Consider the following 22,245-nt stretch of genomic DNA (forward strand, 5'->3'; position numbering starts at 1 on the left):
CATGTGGTTGTCCGAGTCGCACAGAGAGTCGGCTGTTAGCTCACCCATCAAACAAATCTCCGGTTTATTTTGTAAATGCATTTCTTGCAGTGTTCACAGCACAGTACACAGTAGATGCTGTCTGCTTTTTGCAGTACACTCACACACACTCACACACAGTCGGCTCAAAGTTGAAAATGTTTTCTTATTGGGAAATCTTTCAATAAATCACCGTGAGTTTAAATGCATTTCCCCAGAAACATCATTGACCTGATAAGAACTGCTAATCTCTTATGAGGCTGTCTGAGTGCTTTGAACAACATCTAGCTTACTTCTATCAGTAACGTTATTTGTCAATATCTTATAATCTTGGGTATTTATTTTTATTTTTTTTATATTAGAAAGTGAAAAATAGTGAAAATAATAAAACTTTCACACAGCAATAAAAGTACGGGCACAGAAGCTATATTATTTTTTATTTGTGCCAGAGAATGAAGTACAAGTATCCTTAGCCTTCTTAAGAGTTAGCGATCGATACTAATCTGTATTGAATTACAAAACAGTATAAATGCCACCGTTATTTAAATTGTAAATTGTAAAAAATAGGACCCTCCTTGCCTTCTAGATATTTTTATAAATATAAATACACACAATACACATTCATGATTTTATGTTTGATTTCCAGAATCCTGATACACAACAAGCCTTATATTAACAAGGCATTACACCGACCACATTTCAGATCAACTGAAAAGATCAATATGATGTGCCTTAGTTTTTAAGTACAGTCAATAACAGTATTTCTCACCAGCAACTGATACATACACCAAACAAAGTAGAAATGGCATATGTCAGGTGCCTTTAGTTAACTGTATAGCCGTTAGATATTTAAGTGCTTTTACATGTTTTTTAGTGCCTCTTAGTGACAGTGTTTGCAAGAGATCTGAAAAGTGCTTTCAAGGTCAGATACACAGCACCAGACAAGATTACCAGATCGCTTTTTTACTTCTCTGTCTTAAATGACAGCGAGCTGCTTTATCCCTGATGCTCATCAAACAGAAGCCACTGCATCTGCTCGCTGTGACCTGGGCTGGGTCGAATGGACCCCAGGGGTGCAGAGCGATTTCTGTGGTCGAGCCTCCAGGACCACCGACACCTCAGCCAGCTATGTACTAGCTGGGGAGTGATTGGGTCACTGCCTAATGATTTAGTGTAGGCCATTTCTTTATGTGGTATGTGTTTAACAGGATTTCAAGTTGTGTTACACACAACACCATAGTGTATATATGTATACACTTATATATACATATTTGTAATGTTTTGTTGGTTATTTTTTGTGTGTGTTTCTATTGGGGGTTGTTGTCTGGTTCCTAATGTCAGCAGCTGTATGAGTTTAGCCTAGCAGCCTTCTTTTGCTCTAGGCTCTTTACAATGGAGCAAAAGAAACCCCAACTGGCCATTTATACAACACTGGAAAATCTGTTAACTTTGACCTTAATAGTTTTAAAATCCCTCAGGTTTCTTGCATCAGAGCGATACTCTTTCAAATAGTTTGCAGCACTTATTGTACAGCGTTTCAACACAGTATTTAGCCACCCCAGTGGTTTGTGGTGCTTAGAGGGTGACACAGTTATTGGCCAGCTTACCCACTGAGATACATTCTTTACTAAATATCTTGATATCTTCCCCTTTTAAAATTCCATTCAAATGATTTTAAGGCTCAAGCTGTCTCATAGCAAAGTGTTATCTGTTTTCTAGGCAGGACCACTGGGAATGGGGCACATTTATTGCCCATTAACCCCACTCAGACCCCTGTGGTTGACTAAATGTCTTTCCTAAATAAAACAATTTACCCCTCTTGTTAAAATTATAGAAATATTTCACTAAATTATAACATTTTGAAACAGATGTTTTTCAAAAATAAAATGGGGCATCACTACAAATGAAAATCGGGTTTTATTTGAGAAAATTGCATATTTTGCCAGTTTCCTTCAAAAGCCAATCTGTTTGCGAGAAACGACACCCTAATTACTCTTAACAGGTTTGAAGTATACTTTGATTTTGTGGTTAATAAAAATCAGTATTCCCATTCAGATCAGGATGTGACATATTTTTAAAGACCTGCCAGCTATGTAAATTCAAATATGATCTCAGTCTCCTAAAACTGTTTTCAATCTCATCATTTTTATAGTTAGTTTCCCTTAACGGAGAAAATGACCCAGTTTTTCTCATTTTGCTGCTGAAATTCAGATGATTTATTGTCAGATTGGTTTAAAAAAAAAAAAAAAAGCCAAACAACTATAAAAACAAGAAACCTCATGCTGTTAAACGTTATGCCCTTCCTAGATTATTTTATTTAAAACTGGGATTTAGGAACACATTTAAGTGACTAATAGATTGTACTTTTATGCCATCCACCTTGTTTATTACCCACATCTCCAAAGTGTTTTGATATGAAGTACACTATGATTTGTGACATTTACCACACAAGGTCACCACACACCAGACCGATTTTTTAATTGGCGACGAGGCATTTTCACAGCGACATGACCACACACACCAGAAGCGATGCAACAGGTTTGAAAACTGCCAGATCTACAACTGTTCAAAATTGCTATTGACAAAACTATGATCAAGACTGGTACATGTTCGTCAACAAGATGTGGAAATTACGAGTGTCTTGTCTTTGGTATTTCAACACATATGGCAATAAATCATACACACCAGGCTTATTCAGTGCGTTCGATGTGGAGTCCCATGTGGATTGAAGGTGTCTGATTGCTCAATGCCCTAGATGACCCGCGTCAACCCGTAAAAAGTAGGATTCAATCCTATTTATTTTGTGCCGCTCCAATGCCACCCTGGTGTCACTCATGTGTCGCCTGTGGGTTTGTGTGTGGTGTGAAAGGTATAGGGTCTATTCAGTTTGACCCATTGCTGCACAGTTCCACATCTGGTTGGTAGCAGCCTTTACACACCTAAATCGTCATGAACAAAAACTTATTTTAAGTGTCAACTTTATAGTATAATTCAAGGGTAATTACTCCACCTATTGCTTTTTCGTGTGCAGGTAACATTAAATCTTGATACAATGTAACAATTTGGCAGAAAAAAATGTTACAAGCTATGTATTTATTTTACTTTGTGTCCATATTTTTTGACTTCTCATTACAGTGAGAAATAGTTGTCTCAATATTTCCTATTGTTAACTGTGGTAATATTAACACAGTGTACATAACACTAGTATGTTTTGACTCAGTATTTTAATCCACTGCATTTCTGTACTTGCAGTTTATGGGTGCCGGGGGTATATTTTTCCTCTCCCGATGTACATTACTCTGTCAATATTGTAGATTGTACAGCCGGCACAATAAGGTTAGCGAGTATGCAGCATTTTCTCTTGAGATTCAAGGGATGTCATTCCTGTCTAAGTAGGGGAGCGATAATTCATCTGCACTCTGTGTTTGTGACACATCCCTGTCATATGCCTTTGTCACCGGACAACAGCCCTTGTCATCTCACTGCAAGGCCCAACATGAAGAGTGCATCGCGGCAGCATGGGATAAAGTGAAATGTCATGTCAGAGTTTATCCCAGGTGTCTGTTAAATCAGTCTGCCATGTCAGAGTTTATCCCAGGTGTCTGTTAAATCAGTCTGCTTAATCTGGACAAGTAACATTACAAGTGGAGTGGCTGCCATTTGCATTTCCTTCAGTGCATACTTTCGGGGTTGAGTAATGCGCAATATCATTTGAAACGTATTCTCCAACACAGCAGTCATAAATTAAAGTTAAAAACAAACCCCAGCAGGATTATTTCTGCTTTCAGAAAGACCATTAACCCCACAGCCCATACAGTGGTGTTGTGTTTGAAGCTGTGCTCGATTAAGAGCCCTTGATTGAGGCTGAGAGCAGACTTCCCTGGATGCGAGAAATCTGTTATTTAATAAATATTCTCTAACTAATCAACCTGCTTTAATACAATCATAGAATCAACCTGCTTTAATACGGCCATAGAATCAACCTGCTTTAATACTGCCATAGAATCAACCTGCTTTAATACTAATACAATCAACCTGCTTTAATACTGCCATAGAATCAACCTGCTTTAATACTGCCGTAGAATCAACCTGCTTTAATACTGCCATAGAATCAACCTGCTTTAATACTGCTATAGAATCAACCTGCTTTAATACTAATACAATCAACCTGCTTTAATACTGCCATAAAATCAACCTGCTTTAATACTGCCGTATAATCAACCTGCTTTAATACTGCCATAGAATCAACCTGCTTTAATACTGCCATAGAATCAACCTGCTTTAATACTGCCATAGAATCATCAACCTTTAATACTTAGAATCAACCTGCTTTAATACTGCCATAGAATTTTTTTACTTAGGACCTGCTTTAATCTCCTGCTTTACCCCTGTTGAGAACCACCAGCTAAATGTGATGGATTAGCTACTACAACACTTCATATTAGCGGCTTATGTATAGTTTACTTTGAGTTGTTGTGATCACAAGTTTTTGAAGATTATGATCAATTAGCATTAAAGATTGCTAAATGACAAGCTTGGTTTCTTCTCACCCAAACTAAACTGTATTAATAACAATCAAAGTTGTAATAATAGTGGAAATCACTAGTGGAGGCTTTGAGTGAGAAAAGCTAAATGTGATGGATTAGCTACTACAACACTTCATATTAGCTGCTCATGTATATATTGTATCACAAGTTTTTATATTCTATCAATATAAATATTGCTATATATATCTCACCCATATAACTATAATAACAATCAAATATAATAGTGGAAATCACTAGTGGAGGCTTTATATATATATATATATATATATATATATATATATATATATATTATATATCTATAATGTCTAAGACTTTTAATGTATATATAGCATATATATATATATATATATATATATATATATATATATATATATATATATATATATATATAAGGGCGAAACCCAGTGTTCTGGCAAGTCTTGTTTTGCCCCAGCCAATCTAGTTTCGCCAAGGGCTTCTGGGCAAATCCCGAAGTTAGCACTTTTTTATTGGCACTCGCCCGCGTCCAATCGGACGAATCTAGATGGGCCCAGAACTTGAAAAAGATGACTGGGCGTAACCCAACAGTTTTCATTGAATTTTGGGGGTAGCCCGGGCGAGCCTAGTTTCATCCAATGCTTCAAAATCAATGCTGGGCTATTCTGGTTCGCCCATGACATGAGGTCTAGATTCGTCAGACCACCTGGTTTTGCCCATAAACTTAAAAGATAATAAGACATGCTATTTAGATACCGTTATTAAAGTCACTTTAATCACTTAACCTTTGCATAATATTTATTATTTATTTTCTATTATATGTGTCTTTAACCATCTTTTATTATAGTTTCTGCACGATATGTGGCATATTTAATAAAGGCATATTTTATCTTTTTGTCTTCTTGTACAAATTCTCCATTGCAAGGAGGAAAAAATGGCCGTCGCACACATCTGTTGTCCATTTACCAGCATCTTAAAGAGTAAGTAGAGCACTAGAGAGGCCATTTTGAAGAGCTTTGATAGAAAAATACAGTTATAAGTGTAAAACGTTATAAGGATGTTAACAATTTAAATACAAATAGCAGGTATCTATTATTTAAACAGTTGTAGCAACATATGGAAATGCATAACACTATATTTTTTGGAACACTGTCGATTACTGTTTAAGGCTAGCACCATACTAGGCTTGTTTGTTGACACAGTGCGCTGTGCATGAAAAAAATGCAGCATTTGCCCACTGGGTGGCAATAATTCCCACGGGACAAATAGATTATTATTTTGGATGTGTGTAATTTGAATATTGTGAACATCAAATAGCTTCACTTGAATGAGGACAAAGATCTATATCTACCACCTCTGCCATTCACTTCAGTGTAAATTGAACATTGTAACTTTGTCTGCCATAATTATTCAGTAAAGCAAACTCCCAGGAGACTTTAAACTAGAATACGATAGAAATATATTTTGCTTTAATCAGGAGTGCTAATTATTTTACTTTTAAAATGTGTTTTTACTTGACTTGGGTTTCAGAGAGAATATTTGAGTCATCTCTGTAATCACTGTGTTGTTATTATGAGCACAGCTTTTAAGAATGAAATTTAAACAGCCCAAATGTAGACCTTTCACATGAATTGAATTTGAGAACTTTAAACAACGCTAACTTGAAACCCTTGAAACAGAATAGTGTTATCTTAATTGCGATCCAGTCCTTGTAAGCAGCAGATGGTGTACACTGGGAACTTGAAATCAGTGGGGACAGTGGAAAGCAGGTGAAAGTACTTTAAAAAGGTAGCCAGGTGTTTCTGCATTAAACGCAGGAAAGCCTTTATCTAGTAAGATCAATGGAGGAGAAAGAGGCAAGATCAACACAGGAGAGATTCGTTCTTTTATCATAAGATCGCTAAGAAAATATAGGTAGCACAACTGTATTTAATCAATGTACCACTTTATAGAAGTCTAAACAATATTTGCAACAAACAAAAAACATTCAGAATCTGCCGACATTATATACCTCCTACAGTGCTCTCTGTGTCATACATGTATAAATGTCAAGCCTAGCAGTCACATATCCCATTCATATTTTAATCTTCTACCTATTTAAAGCTTCCTTCAGCTTTAACACATCAGGGGTTAAATATAACACAGCTCCACTGTCTTCTAAATTTTTCTAAACTGATAGTATTTGTTGCTGTGAAGAAATCAAATCCAAGGTTGTCAGACTTTTAGCACTGTCAACCACCACCTCCCCCAGCAACCTGCCAGGTTACAAAATGAGTAACTAGATAGTTGTGAAGTACATTTGTGAATTAATAATAATGCGTACCTCAGGGGATATCAAGGTATAAAACGAATGCAGGCAATTACGACAAGATATGCTTACAATGACTTATAGACTTTCTTTCAGTTCTTATATAACTAATGTTGAAACGCTGAGATCCAAGAAGAATATCTACAGAGACAGATACCCAAAACCCCAGCTGCAAGATGTCGTTACATAAAAAACTAAGACCAGTAAGCTAAAGCTTATGTGATATTGAGATACTGAACTGAGCATTGCATTGTACTTAAGAGACACAATGGAGTTTTACATTGCAGCCTTTATAACTAAAACGTAACCTTTTATTAATAAAAATGTAGAAGTCTGTCACACACATCCGTAATCAAAATCTAAGAAAATACACACACACACACACACACACACACACACACACATATATATAACAACTCTTAAACAGCCTTGGTATGACCTTGTTAATGCAGGAGCACTTTATTAATCTGTACCTAATGATTTTTTACATTAAACCACAGCTTGTGTTGGACCCTTGTGTGTCACAGTAATTTAAGATGCAGTCATTTTGCACATTCCAATCCCATTATGTTACATTGTTACTGAATAAAGACTGGTATTATGTTCCTCCTATAAAGGGCAGAAGTGGCCTGAATTTTATCTGCTGAACGAATCAATCTGGATTATGTCAGCTGAAAAGAATTGCGGACTGCAGTCGCCAACAGATGGGGGGAATATTTTAAACATGTATTTGTTGGTTCTGAATATATCGGCTAAGAAAATACCTTGTGGTGACAGAAATGTATTTTTTTCCTTTTATTTTTATACAGCTTGTACTAATTATTATTTCAGCAGAAAGTATTAGGAGAGCAAATGAAAATCGAATGTCATTTCCTACCATTAATGCCGTGTTGTATTTAAGCTGTCATGACAGGCTGTCTAGGCTGTGGGAAAAAGATTGAACAAATAACGAGTAAAGGTTCAAGGGAAGATGAGGCAGGGCCTGGCAAAGGAGGTGAACTATTCATTTGCAACTCAAAAAGAAGGATTGAAGTAACCTTCTTCAACCAGTTACTAGACATGGCTTCTTCCCTTTTTGTGTTGTGACAGGCCCCTGTATGCGCTGGGGTCGTGAGGTCAAGTTGAACACATCCAAAGTGTCTAGGTTTGAGTATAAATTAAGCGTTCTGTCTGGTTGATTATACAAGGCATTTAAAGGCACATTTTATGACACCTGTCTGTCACAAGGAGGACTTCCATCCAGCATTTAACAGTTTTGAAAATCTATACAACATAAAGTCAATATTTAGGATATTTTGGATTGTAAGTACTTTTTTCAGGTGATCAGTTATGAAATGACTTAAATATTTGTAATAAACATAATCCCCCACATTTGTACAGATAAGTATTGTATACAAGTACGGTTATTGTACATGTTTAGAGAGCCTTTATCGGTAGCAAAGCTGTTATACACAAGTTTTGTATATAATCTTCTACCAATAAAAAGTTATAAACCACACAATATGAACAGAACACCAGATCCCCATAGCTACAGTTCAAGTTACCATTATTGTTTTCTAAAAAGAAAGTATTGATGCTAGAAAAACTAGCAACAGTCATCCTACTGTAATGCATAATATCATTTCTGAGTTGTTCACTGGCAAAAGATAAATGGTGCAAACTCTCAATGTCCCATTTTACCGGTGGAATCAGTAAGCAACATTTATGTTGGTGGACCTAGAAAATAAGTGAAGTTCAATTCTAAACACGCATGCTAAATATTTATTACCAGACATAACCAACTGGTAATGGAATGAAAACATGCTATCAGTGTTCCTGTAGCACTATTTAATAATTGTGTATGTATTTATTATTTAATAATGAATAATACAAATATTACATTTGCAGGTTTACTTTTAGGGATTCTTCATTGAATTATAAACATTTTTTTTTTTTTAGCAAGATAACAGTATTTCTGGCACATGCAGAGCACCCTCAGAATGGCACATACTACATTTTCCAACAAGCTTTCCATTTGCAGACCTTTCCATTCACTTCAATATTTACAAGAAGTGACAGCTCAAACCACAACACACACTGTGCTGTGAATTTCATCAGAAGCATTCAACAATCTGGCTTTTGTGAATTCTGCTTTGAGGGGAATTCTTCCACTTTTGTTGTATCGGGCCGTGGTATTCATAAACATCCTGTCCCATTAAAAACTTCTACAAATATTGGGAAGTGCACTTCCCAAAACTCCTGTAATGTGCGTTGGCCACTGTTATTATTGAAATACATAAATAGATGGACAGTGCATGTGGATGTGCTGTGCCAAACTGTTTTTTTATTGTCATTTTGATTCTCAATTAAATAACAATTATACAGATGGGTTACACATTGTATATATATACAGCTCTGGAATTAGAGACCACTGCAAAATTATCAGTTTCTCTGGCTTTACTATTTATAGGCATGTGTTTGAGTAAAATGAACATTTTTGTTTTCTTCTATAAACTACTGACAACATTTCTCCCAAATTCTGAATAAAAATATTGTCATTTAGAGTATTTATTTGCAGAAAATGACAACTGGTTAAAATAACAAAAAAGATGCAGTGTTGTCAGACCTCGAATAATGCAAAGAAAATAAGTTCATATTCATTTTTAAACAACACAATACTAATGTTTTAACAGCTCGGCTTTGTTTGATGGCTTGTGACCATCTTCCTCTTGATCACATTCCAGAGGTTTTCAGTAGGGTTCAGGTCTGAAGATTGGGCTGGCCATGACAGGGTCTTGATCTGGTGGTTCTCCATCCACACCTTGATTGACCTGGCTGTGTGCCATGGAGCATTGTCCTGCTGGAAAAACCAATCCTCAGAGTTGGGGAACATTGTCAGAGCAGAAGGAAGCAAGTTTTCTTCCAGGACAAACTTGTACTTGGCTTGATTCATGCCAAAGCCGCCCGATTCCAGCCTTGCTGAAGCACCCCCAGATCATCACCGATCCTCCACCACATTTCACAGTGGGTGCGAGACACTGTGGCTTGTAGGCCTCTCCAGGTCTCCATCTAACCATTAGACGACCAGGTGTTGGGCAAACTGAAAATTGGACTCATCTGGGGGTGCTTCAGCAAGGCTAGAATCGGGCAGATTTGTCTTTGTGATAAATATACTAGCGCACCCTTTTCCTTTTTGCCTAATTTATTATGGTTGAGGAACAAAGTGTTCTGAAGAGATTGGTTTCGATTTTTTCATTAAAATATTGTAAAAACTTGAATAAAGTGCTGCACAATAAGAAACTGTGTATTTAAATAATAAAAAAAGAATGGCTACAGGCTACCGGCAAGTTAAAATGCAAGTGTGATCCACGCGCGGAATGTGCACAAAAAGACAATTATATTAGGCATACAGGTGCACTTTTACTTAAAAATGTTTGCCTGAATTATAATAAAATCAATTTCATCATTAATATATTTATTGTTTGCTTTTTTCATGTTTCTGACTTTTTTGCTGGTTCAATATCTTCAGTGTAGTTTATTTATTTATTTATTTATTTTTATCAAATGCTAGTAATGACAATGTACACCTAAATGTCTGAGTTTGTCGTTACACTTTAAATTGTGAATTTCCATCCATATTTGTAATGGATTATTATGGTTACCAAGTTTCAGGATTAGCTGTTTGGTACGCTGCAATCAGGACTAACCTTGTACAGAGCTGTAGGATTTGCTAGACCGCATTTTAGCCCACTTGATGTGGACTAAGTCACTAGTATGCTGCAATCAACCCCATATGTTTATAATATATTAATGGCATATGAGCCTTCACCTGGGCGACTGTGAGAATTAGCTGTTGGTGTCACCCAGTCCTCCACAAGAGGGCGCTCAAAGCATTTAAACAAGTGTTGAATGAACCCTGAGGATAAGAAGGCTACATTATAAATGTAAACCATTGTTGTATTGCAAAGCTTTGCTAATTTAAAAAAAAAAAAAAAGTAACCCTAATCTTAATATTATATTATGCATATGCATGTTTACTGTACATGTCTCCTATTAGCAGTACACTGCTTTGAGAAGTGGAACTGTGTTATAACCTTAACAAATACACACTAGAACTGTGTTTTTGTTTTTTGTTTTTTACAAATTGATGATCATTAAAACAAATTTAATTTGTAACTAATTTTAAAAATGTATTTGATAAGTGTGCCCAGACTAATTTCAAATTGGATTTTGGATTTACATTTTTTTTTTTTTTGGATTGCATCATAGCACCATCTGGTGGGTAATAAATAGATAAATAAGCTATGAATGTGGGTTTCAGAATGTGGGTTAGAGAATATGACACCTGGTGGTCAGTTGTTGTAATTGCTAAGCTATTTTCCAATCACCTTGTACCCTATGTCGCATACTTAATTGAGAGAAGTAGCCGTATCCCAAGTCATCTTAAACTACACCTTAAAATGGACAACTTTAGTTAGAATTGCTTGAAAATTGCACAAAAGCAAGTTGATAAAAACGTGTATTGTGTATTGAAACACCATATGCCACCTTTAAAAGTTCTAGAAAATGCTGTATATTGTACAGCAGTGCAGGAAAACAATGTAATACTTATAAAGACCATTACATATTTTATTTAAATTCGCGAGAATCTTTACTCACAAATTAACAATGCAAAAAAAAGTAGCATGAATATGAATGCTCCATATAACAAAAAATATATATATATATATATATATATATATATATATATATATATATATATATATATATATATGGGGCCTGAACCCTTGATCAGTACAAAAATCCTACCTTTTTTATTTGCAAAGCATTTCATGATTTGGTTTTAATAATTATGTCATTGCCACAATGCATCCAGCAAATATACAAAGGTAGTGCTTTCACAAAACTAGTTATATTGATTCGAAATCAGATTTGCCGTGATTTTTTAAATAACAGCCTTTTATTTAATACAGTAGGGGTTGGTGTACACACTGGCAGGTTTGTTGCAATTCAGGAAATCTAAATATTGATTTTCATTTAATACATTGCAATTTCAAGTTGGCCTTCTTGATTTGATATGCATTATTCAGAAGCTTTAGCTTTAACTGATTTTTGTCAGAGCTTCATAAAGTTAGTTTACCAGGGAACATGCATTTTATATGCTTTATTACCAAATAAGTTTGCACACGTAGTGTAAAGGAATAACTGTAGACTGGTACATCGTTATTACAGTTATGTTTGTTGTTTGTTTGTTTTTTTAATTGAATTTAAGAAACAAAATGATTTAATTGAAGAGTTTTACTTCTGTAAAAGTACTAACTTTCTTTTAAAATGTTTGCTAGATGTTTTTAATTGATTGCCATATCACATTAATCTACATATTAGCAAATAAACTTGCTTGGAAAAAGTGACTGAAAACTACCCCTTTTTAATAAAAGGCTGCTTGCTATGTTAGCGAAAATGTAACACCATACAACTTTATTAATCTTTTGTTCAATTGTTTTTTGAAAATACAAAGATAATGATCATTTTCCAAACTTACTTAAATATTATTTGCATTGTTCATTTGAGCAAAGACTTAGTGAATCTGTCCCTTCATGAATGACTGATTTACATGTAAAATCTGCAGTGGCACCAAAAACATATGCATACAGATACTCTTGAGATTTAAAAACAAGTTTTCTTACAGTGTCATAAGCATATATATATATATATATATATATATATATATATATATATATATATATATATATATATATATATATATAAATATCGATTATTTAATTGGATGTTTAAATATGCAATAAAAATTGTGGGAACTTTCATCAAATCAGGTGTAATTCTTACTTTATTATTTATTTTAGCTTCTTCAGCCAAATGTCTGTGCTTCTCTTAAAGGGATTCGGTATAGCGGAGCTTCAGCGTTATAAACACTATAGTTTGGAACTGACCAGTTAACCATACACACCTCTGGAGATAGAAATGAGGCTCCTGGTTACTATAACAGACGTGAAGGGGACTTTACCAGTTAAACACAGCTCTCTTTGTTTTTGTTTCCTTCTTGTTATTCCTGAAGATGTGGAACCTTTTAAATACAGTACAAATACATGAAATCACTGAAAGTAATACATTTCAGAGTTACACACCTTTCAGTCTTATGATCAGGTTCCATTCCCTGTCTGTGTGCAACTTTGGGGTTCTTCTGTACTTGGCTCAACTAGGAAAATGTAATTTATAAAACTATTGATATTGAAACTAAGGGTAATTGTATGAATCTTTTAATTTTTTTAATTTTTTTTGTGCCACTGTATGTAAACAGAGAGAGCATTAGGGTTAATCTCCCGTTTTTTCTTTAAACTGTAGTTCTTCAGTGGTTAAGAGAGGAGGGACTGCCTAAAGATCTTCCCCAAGAATGTAACGTAGCTGTTCTGAATGAAATGCATGAGGATTCACTTATGAAAGACTATTGGAAATCAGAAGAAAAGTAGCAACTCCGAACATGCTGTTCAGCTGGAGAAAAAATCTTCTGGGGAAGGAATGAACTGAGCCTTTATAAACACTGCCGTGGATGGACCTTCAGGGGTCAACTGTCCGAATGTACCGGTAATGGTTGTATGTCTTAAAGGTGCAGTGTCCCTCAACCACCATGTACAGGCATAGAGTAAAGAGAAATATGTGATAAATAATATTTCTCAAAAGAAAAGTGAGTTTGTTGACTGCCTAGCATGTTTATATTCTGTGAAAGCAGTTTCAGCTGCAGAGAAGTAAGCCCCCCTTCTATGTATCATGTCATGCATTAGATTCAGAGCCATAATGAACTTGATGCTGCTTGTAATAAAGGAGGCAATGAATGTCATCTACTAGCTGTGTTATAGCTTAAGCAAAATGAAAAAGGTAAAAAAAAATTTAAAAAAGATCACCTTTTTTCCCCAGTGTTTTTTAGCTAATGCCTGAAATTTGTAACAGATTTTTTAAAAACCTGTAAGACACTGCACCTTTAAAAAATGGAAAATGTGCTGCAAACTAGGTACTGTTCAAAGATTCCCCCGAAACGTTCTGGATTGGTGTGTATACAGCAACTTCTAAGTTGTAGACCTAAAACAAATATAATGATTAAAGGAACAGTCAAGTCTTTGGCTTGATATGAAAAAAACTAATTCCAAAAAATATTAGTAAAATTAGCACCGCTGACAAAGCTCAAAATGCAAAATCCAAGTCTCCTCTTTTCTTATGAAGGAATGCAAAAGCTTAAGAAGAACAGAAAGTAGTTTTAAGTGGTAACTGTTATATTGTTCATAGTTTGTTTATCCATAAGTAGAACTGTAGTCACTCAAAGAGATAAATGTCTAAACATTGTGAATGTGACAAGCAAAATGACAGTTGTGTATTCATACAAAAAAAAAAAAAACGTTATCAATAGATAGACTTAGAAGTAAAAAACAAAACAAAAACTGTCTTTTTTTTTTTTTTTTTTTTTTTTTTTTTTTCAAACTACAGCTTGGTAACTTCAAGGACCACAAGGATAGCAATGTTTATAAAATATTTGCCAGATGTAAGTGTAATTAGCATTACTGACTACTAGGACGGAGTCACCCTGTCTAGCTGAATGCTACTTTAAAAGCCACTCGTCTTTGTCTAGCCTTAGGTACAGTCCTACACTGTTGCACTAGAAAGCTAGCTAATGTAGATTTAGCCATTAGAATTTTGTTATGTAAGTACTGTAATTCTCCTTTAACGTCAAGATTGACAGTCTTTTCATGTGCTACAAAAAAAAAAAACAACCTTTACATTTAATTGTGTTGCAAAGTTTCCATTCCCAATCAGTATTTTGCACTATGATCAAATCTACAGAATATCTGGTGCACCATACAAGAGGGTACAAGTGTTTGTGCATTCATGCAGTGTGCCATTGTAAGATGTGAATCTGTTACCTGTAAATCACCTGCCAGGCTCCTGCTATTTTTAACCTGTTATGGCCAATTACTTATGAAGTTTCATTGGTACAATATGATTTGAGTTTTTGGTAACACTTTGTAATGCACATGTGATTATGTATCACATAGCACAATGCTTGCTATTGCATTCGTATGAAGTAAATGTCTAGGTATATCAAAGCCCACGTTGTACATTATTAAAACTTACATGTATGACATATTTTGCCTACAGCGTATGAAAATATATTAGTGTGCTGCAGTTTTGCCAACTATTCAATAGTACCCCTTACTAAAGAGTACTGTACACATTTTTGAAAGAACTACAGTACAGTATCAATTTTCATATCTATGAGATACACATATATTCCATACTACATTCAAAAATTATTATTGAGTGGTCAGATCACATGATCAAGACATTTATTTCGATAGTCTCCAAAAGTGCTTGCATAATTCCTATTTTGTTTTGTGTACCAGGTCAGGATTACTATATATGTTTAAATATTACTAAACTGATGAAGTGCATTCCACATATGTTGTACTGTGGCCCTTAATCTTATCTTATCTGTATAGATATGGCAGTGCAAGTCCATTTGATGCATATTTTGTAATTACTGTACTTGTAATAAAAACACTATGTATTCAAATGATGTATTCATGTAACAGTTTTTTTTATATATTATATATCATCTTTGTTAAATACTGTTTATTGGATAACTTACTAAGAAAGTGCTTTTGAATTTAATTTCCAGACAATCTATGATTATGCAATATAAATACAGTATTGTATAGATATATTAACACATATATTAGCTTGTGAGCATTTATTTACTTTTAATATATAACCAACATGTAAGTAAATTATTTGTATGATTATATATGAACACATTTTAATAAATGGTATTAATGATATGTATATACGTAAACACACACACACACACACACACACACACACACACACACACACACACACACACACACACACATATATAGTTCAAATGTGGCACTAAAGTTAATATGACATTATAAACATGTATGAATTAACACATATGAACATGCAGTTTATTGTAAATCACTTTCAAATTTCCACTAACATACATATACGTGAGACAGAACATCTTTTTTTCAGTAATAACCCTTTGTATATTATGTTCTGTTTTAACATTTCCTTTGTTTTCATAGCCGGTGATTTACATGCAATTCCTCACACTTGCCTTGGTATCACTGTGGTCCCTCTGTTCTCATGTCCAGTATTACCTGCAGTTGACACAGACAGGTACTTTTCTGCTGAAATCCAGTGCCACAGTGTGGTAAAAGATCAGCGTTCAAGTGGGCACTTTTCTTGATTGTTGTCATTGCAGTACTTGCTATAACACTGAAAGATGAGCAATAGAAATGATGTATCTATCGCTCCTCGCGCAGAACTCTCTGTTAAGTGCTATACAAGAAAGCTGCTGGAGGGGTACAGAACTGTCTTTGTAACATATAACTGGTGGAGACTATGACAGCTAGTACTACAAGTTATAGTGTTCCTAACAGTTGTGCTTTGCCCTTGAGCTAATGTATTGTTAATTCCAGAACCTGTTAAAGTCAGACACAGCATAGTGTTATTTCAGAATAGTTCATTTTTTTTCTCTCTTTTATCTATCACGTATTTGTCTGTGTGTGTATCTAGATATCTAATCTATCAACTCGATGCATCAATCTGTCTTGGGTGTTGGGAAGAGATTATTTCACCTACAGTAGTCTTTAGGTTGCTAACAGTGTGGTTTTAGCTGACATGTTTAGATACATTTATTAAACCATTGCAATATACTAAACACATTAAATGGGTTCATATGTGAATCCATACAGGTTGTCATGCAATCATACAGTTAATTCACTCAAACATACTGCTTTGGCTTCATAAAGTGCTTATAGAGAAGAATTTAAAATAGTGTTAACAGACAGTCATTGTATTCCGATAGTCAGATATTAGTACGGTTATTGCCAGTGGTATTATTTTTTGTAATCAGTGGGTATGTTCGATTGAACTAAGCAAATATGCCACTGTTTAAGTACTTAATAAAGGGTCCAAGGTTATCAAAATCATACATCAAAGAGGTCATATTATTCCCTTGAGTTTATTTCTACCTGTCAAAATATGACAAAAAACACATTTTTGAATGATTTAAATGACAGCTGTATTTAGAGCAATCACTGTTTAGATGCCAGTTACTTTTATTGACCCAAACAGCCGCATATTGCCACTCTGTACCTTTGCCTCAGTCCGGGCGATTTACTGAACCCTTATTATCTTCACTATATGCAATAAACACACAGTGGAAAGAGGACTGTGCATTTATTCATTTCCACGAGGCTTTTGTTTTTTAAAGATGTGTCACAGTTTTTAACATTATAATTTTGAAACACTGCTACTTTTTAAATCTAAATTATTTCGTGAATATCACTGGAACATATTGATGCAGGGACACAACAATGGAGTCACCAGATCTATCCATAATTCAGATGTGATTTAAAAAAAATCTCCAAAGAATGGGATGCATTCAAAGGATGTGCGGGATTGCAATTACAGTACAAGTTCAAGGGGACACTTAACAAGAGTTTAATGTAGACGCTGTATTAAAAAGCAAGGCATTATTGGTGAATGGCATCGAACAAAAATGTATAATGCAGTCAAAATAATTTTCTTGATAAACTGGAACAAAGTTCCACAGTAACCATTTATATACAATATACCAGATGTTTCATACATGTGATTTGCAGATCTGTTTCTAATACAATCACATCTTGAGAAAGTAACTATATTGGCTTTTTTCCATTTATATATGTAATAGTACAGCTATGGCCAAAAGTTTAGCAGCAACTCGAATTTTACGATTGAGACATCATTTAAAAAAGACATATAAATATACATTAAATAAAATATGTAAATGATGTTCATATATGATTTCGATATTTAATGTCATGCAATCAACGAAACTACAAAATGGAATTGCAAAAGTCTACCAGAAGGAAGCCATAATAGTAGTACAGTAATTCTGTCAGTTTTTCTCCAAGTATATGGAAAACTACAAAGCGGTATGTAATTCACTATGTTTATGTAACATTATTCAGCAGGCTTCATTCGACTATATGAAACAAAATGTGTTAATTCTATAGGGGATGCAAAACCTTTGGCCATAGCTATATATCTAGTTATGATGTATTAGCTATTTATATTTACATTTGGAAAGGTTTAATGAAATTTAAGCCAGTTTGATGTAAATGTGCATGCTAATTTACTTCATTAGCACACCTAAGTATGTAACATCAGTGACTGATTTGAAAGTAGAAAATGAAAGTTCTCTATTTTACTATTAGCTGTGGTTTGTGTTGTGTGTCTGTCACTGAGCTTGCTATCATAATTAAAAGGCTTTGTGGAACAAGCTGTACAGTATTTCAAAAAGGCCTTAAAGTTATGAAAATGACAAACAACTACTCTTGGAGATGGTGGTATTATTATTATTATTATTATTATTATTATTATTATTATTATTCATTTAGCTGACAATATTCATTCCAAATGCATACTTTCTCTTTTTATACCATATTGTTGGGAAATATGTACACCGATTGCTGTGTTTATGATAATGGCGGAACTTAGTTCAAGTGTGTTAACAGTTGGGAGTCTTACAGATGGTGACCCCTGGTTGAACCTGTCCTCAGGCTCATTTGTTCAGCTGTAATTGTGCTCCATATTGTCGTTCCTTTCCTGCAGTGCATTGCAATGACCACTAGAGGGAGGTAAAGACCACCTTTAACTATTCAGTCAAGACAATGTTGTCACGAAGTGGTAGATTTCAAGTATAAATATTTTACACTGTAGACTTAGGGACGACTATGTCAGATCTGATAAGGTTTTAAGTGTTTACTCCTATGGAAGTTTTTGTTTAATAAAAATACTACCACTATTCATTACCAAACACAGTGTCTTAAACAAATAGCTCTCATCAACATCTCTTAAGATTATGACCTTCAGTGATGGGCTCGGTATCCAAGCTGTTGCAGCTGTTCATTTTGTAGTTGAAATGCATGTTTTTACCCTGTGGTAGTGGTCCGTTTAGAACATCTGGTGTTGGGTCTACTGCATGAGTTACTGCATGGTTAGGATCGCTGTGTTTTATACCCTGGTGAACAGGTAGAAGAACAGTTACATAGATGATGTTAACAAGTAACACCTATTTTTTGGTGCCAGTACAAACAGTCAGATATGGGTGTCATACACATGCTTCGGGGGGGGGGGGGGGGGGGTATGCTTTGTTTTAAGGGGCACTTTTGTAGTTTAACAACTAGCTTGGTAACATTTACATTTACATTTGTGTATGTTAAGTAGTAACCTAGTAAATTGTTATAAGTGCCTTGAAAGGACTGTAACCCCAGTTCAGTGATATATGCTGAGCTGAGCTTATTCTCTTAATATCTCATGTAAAGTGTGGGACATACTCTGCAGTACAGGTATTTGAAAAACGCCTTTGGCAGGCAACATTAGAAAACTACCACAAAGGAATTAAAAACAAACAAACAAACGTTTACTGTTAAAAGGAGGACACGCGCACATACGTATATTATATTTGATCTTTGTGCCTGAAGGTGGCAGCAAAAGAAAATAAGAGACAACCTCTTGGCGCTGCTCAAGATTGTATTGTCTCACCAAACTGTAGGTAATGTGTACCTTTGTTACCCACCTCGAGACATGAGTACTGACACTGTATTCTGCTGTTCCTATGAAGAATATAGAGAATATATAAGAATATAAAGAATATATAAAAGAATATATATATATATATTTGGGGGGGGGGGGGGGGTAACAGGTCGGCACCCTTGTCGGGGATTATTCCTCTTTCTGGTGCATGGTAAGCGGCTGAGCATCTTTTGTGTTCGCATAGCCCCACGGAGATAATTGAGCATATACAATGGTGGGAAAGAGCTGCAGTCATCATTTGCTGTCTGTCAAGTATCAGTACTCAGCTCTGTGTCATCTGTCACCATTGAAGCGCTCTGTCATCTTTCCTCAGGCTTCAGCCCTCTTTCTCATCATGTTCATTATCTCCTGCTCAGCACCCACCCCACCCTGGAGGGGAAGGGTCCCCCCTCACTCATCCCCCCCTTCTCGTAAATGCATCTTTGTGAGACTCTCTGGCTTCGGATTATGAATCGATGATCATGTGGTGTAAGAGAGATAGATAGCTTTTAGCTCCATCTTGTCTCCTCTAATTGTAAAATATTAGTTACATTAGACTCCAGTTTTTGATTAATGGAACTTATTTGGAGCGGCCTTTCCCAGCTCTCCCCTTTCCAAAGTCCTCCACTGACTTTTGAGAATTGAGTGATTTCACTTAAAGCAGACAAATAGGCCCTTCAGCAAGGAGATAGCTGAGCTGGAAGATTGCAGAGCACACAGTGCTGCTTTACAAACAGATCTACTGCACTGGAGGAGTCCAAGGGGATTGTATTTTTAACAGGAAGGCTTAGTAACTATAGCATTGAGAAGAATGCACACAGATACATACATACACGTTTAATAAACTGGCACACACACACTTCTTAACGAATAAAAACCCAGTACATTTCATACAATTGTATTGTAGTTTCTCTATACTGGAGCATGCTGATTGTACCACAGTTGTATACAAATATTCATGATAGATACCCAATCCTGTTTATCTAAATAAAAGGTAAAGATAATAAAATAGCTTTAGCTCCTAGGTGTTTCAAATACTTTTAAAGAGAAGATACATTAAACTGAAGGCACCCTTGAGCAGAGATAAAGCTGTCGGCTTTCCTAACTGCTATTAAGATCCATTATTTGGTACGTCTCAGAATTTCCCCCCTTTGCTCTGGTAGTTCCGTAAGCAGATACTGTATTGAAGGAATCCAGACCATCACGCTAGTGAGAGCACTATTTTATTTTTAAAACATTCTTTTCATTTTCCTGAGAACCTGTGTGTACCTCGCTGCTGATCTGTGATTACGCAAACTGTTTGGGGTGTTTGTTTTTGTATCTCTAACAATGACATTGAATCCCTTTGCAGCACCTGGTGTGCTTGAATTGGACAGCTGGCAGTGCGAAGCTCAACTCTCACACAGGATTTTTTTTCTTTTACTCAGAGATATTTTGTTGTAATCTCTTTACGCTTTATTAAACATACAGATAAGTGATCGCATTGGCTTCTGCTATCTTCAGCTAACTTATTTATTAAATCCAATTTAAGGATGTTTCTCTAATTATATGTTAACGTGGTATGGGTCATAAAAAAAAGTATTTCTGCATGTTTTATACAGAGCAGAGTAAGTTTAGAACTGCATTGGTGTTGTAGGAATTACTTTTTTTGAAAGGTATTTAATTGCCACTTAATTGGTTGAAAATGCAGTACTCAAATGCTATCAAGAACAACATTTGCTTGGATTTTTGATGAAGTTTTCCATTACCATCTCTTTCCATTGCCATATGAGCATTTACAATTAACACATGCTATTTGTTTATTTACTGGTATATTACTCAATGAATCTATGCAGTAATTTACTTGTGACTTGTGATATCCCTTGTGAATCATTTAGTGTTTAAACAGTTGTCAATTGCCTCACACACACACACACACACACACACACACACACACACACACACACACACACACACTCATTATTTACTATTTTGCATTTATAATTTTCAGATATTTCAAGTATGTCATATATCCGAAATGACGACAGACTGCAGCTGTTTGATAAAATGCTAACCAGAGAGTGAATTACTTTGTGATTTTGTTATCAGTACCCAAAGCCCATACAGTCTGGTGGCTGTGTGAAAGTGCACTCTAATATTCAATGGGGTCTACGTGCTCTGTGTGGAAGTGCACTCTAATATTCAATGGGGTCTACGTGCTCTGTGTGAAAGTGCACTCTAATATTCAATGGGGTCTACGTGCTCTGTGTGGAAGTGCACTCTAATATTCAATGGGGTCTACGTGCTCTGTGTGGAAGTGCACTCTAATATTCAATTGGGTCTACGTGCTCTATGTGGAAGTGCACTCTAATATTCAATATGGTCTACGTGCTCTGTGTGGAAGTGCACTCTAATATTCAATGGGGTCTACGTGCTCTGTGTGGAAGTGCACTCTAATATTCAATGGGGTCTACGTGCTCTGTGTGGAAGTGCACTCTAATATTCAATGGGGTCTACGTGCTCTGTGTGGAAGTGCACTCTAATATTCAATGTGGTCTACGTGCTCTGTGTGGAAGTGCACTCTAATATTCAATGGGGTCTACGTGCTCTGTGTGGAAGTGCACTCTAATATTCAATATGGTCTACGTGCTCTGTGTGGAAGTGCACTCTAATATTCAATGGGGTCTACGTGCTCTGTGTGGAAGTGCACTCTAATATTCAATGGGGTCTACGTGCTCTGTGTGGAAGTGCACTCTAATATTCAATGGGGTCTACGTGCTC

The 22,245-nt window shown here is 35.4% G+C and overlaps 1 protein-coding gene across 5 annotated transcripts in view; it reads left to right on the forward strand.

Moving 5' to 3' along the window:
* Positions 1-22,245, forward strand: part of znf536 (zinc finger protein 536) — a 149,777-nt gene that overhangs the window by 121,619 nt on the left and 5,913 nt on the right. Inside the window, exon 6 of one of the 5 annotated variants that reach the window (XM_041269051.1) lies at positions 13,192-15,344. The exons of the other annotated variants lie outside the window; for them this stretch is intronic. Coding sequence (XP_041124985.1) covers positions 13,192-13,316 — 125 coding nt within the window. The 3' untranslated portion in view covers positions 13,317-15,344. Of the gene's footprint in view, positions 1-13,191; positions 15,345-22,245 lie in introns of those variants that run through there. 5 annotated transcript variants of the gene reach the window in all.

Source organism: Polyodon spathula, chromosome 13 (genome assembly GCF_017654505.1).
Source record: "Polyodon spathula isolate WHYD16114869_AA chromosome 13, ASM1765450v1, whole genome shotgun sequence".
NCBI classification, from domain to species: Eukaryota; Metazoa; Chordata; class Actinopteri; order Acipenseriformes; family Polyodontidae; genus Polyodon; species Polyodon spathula.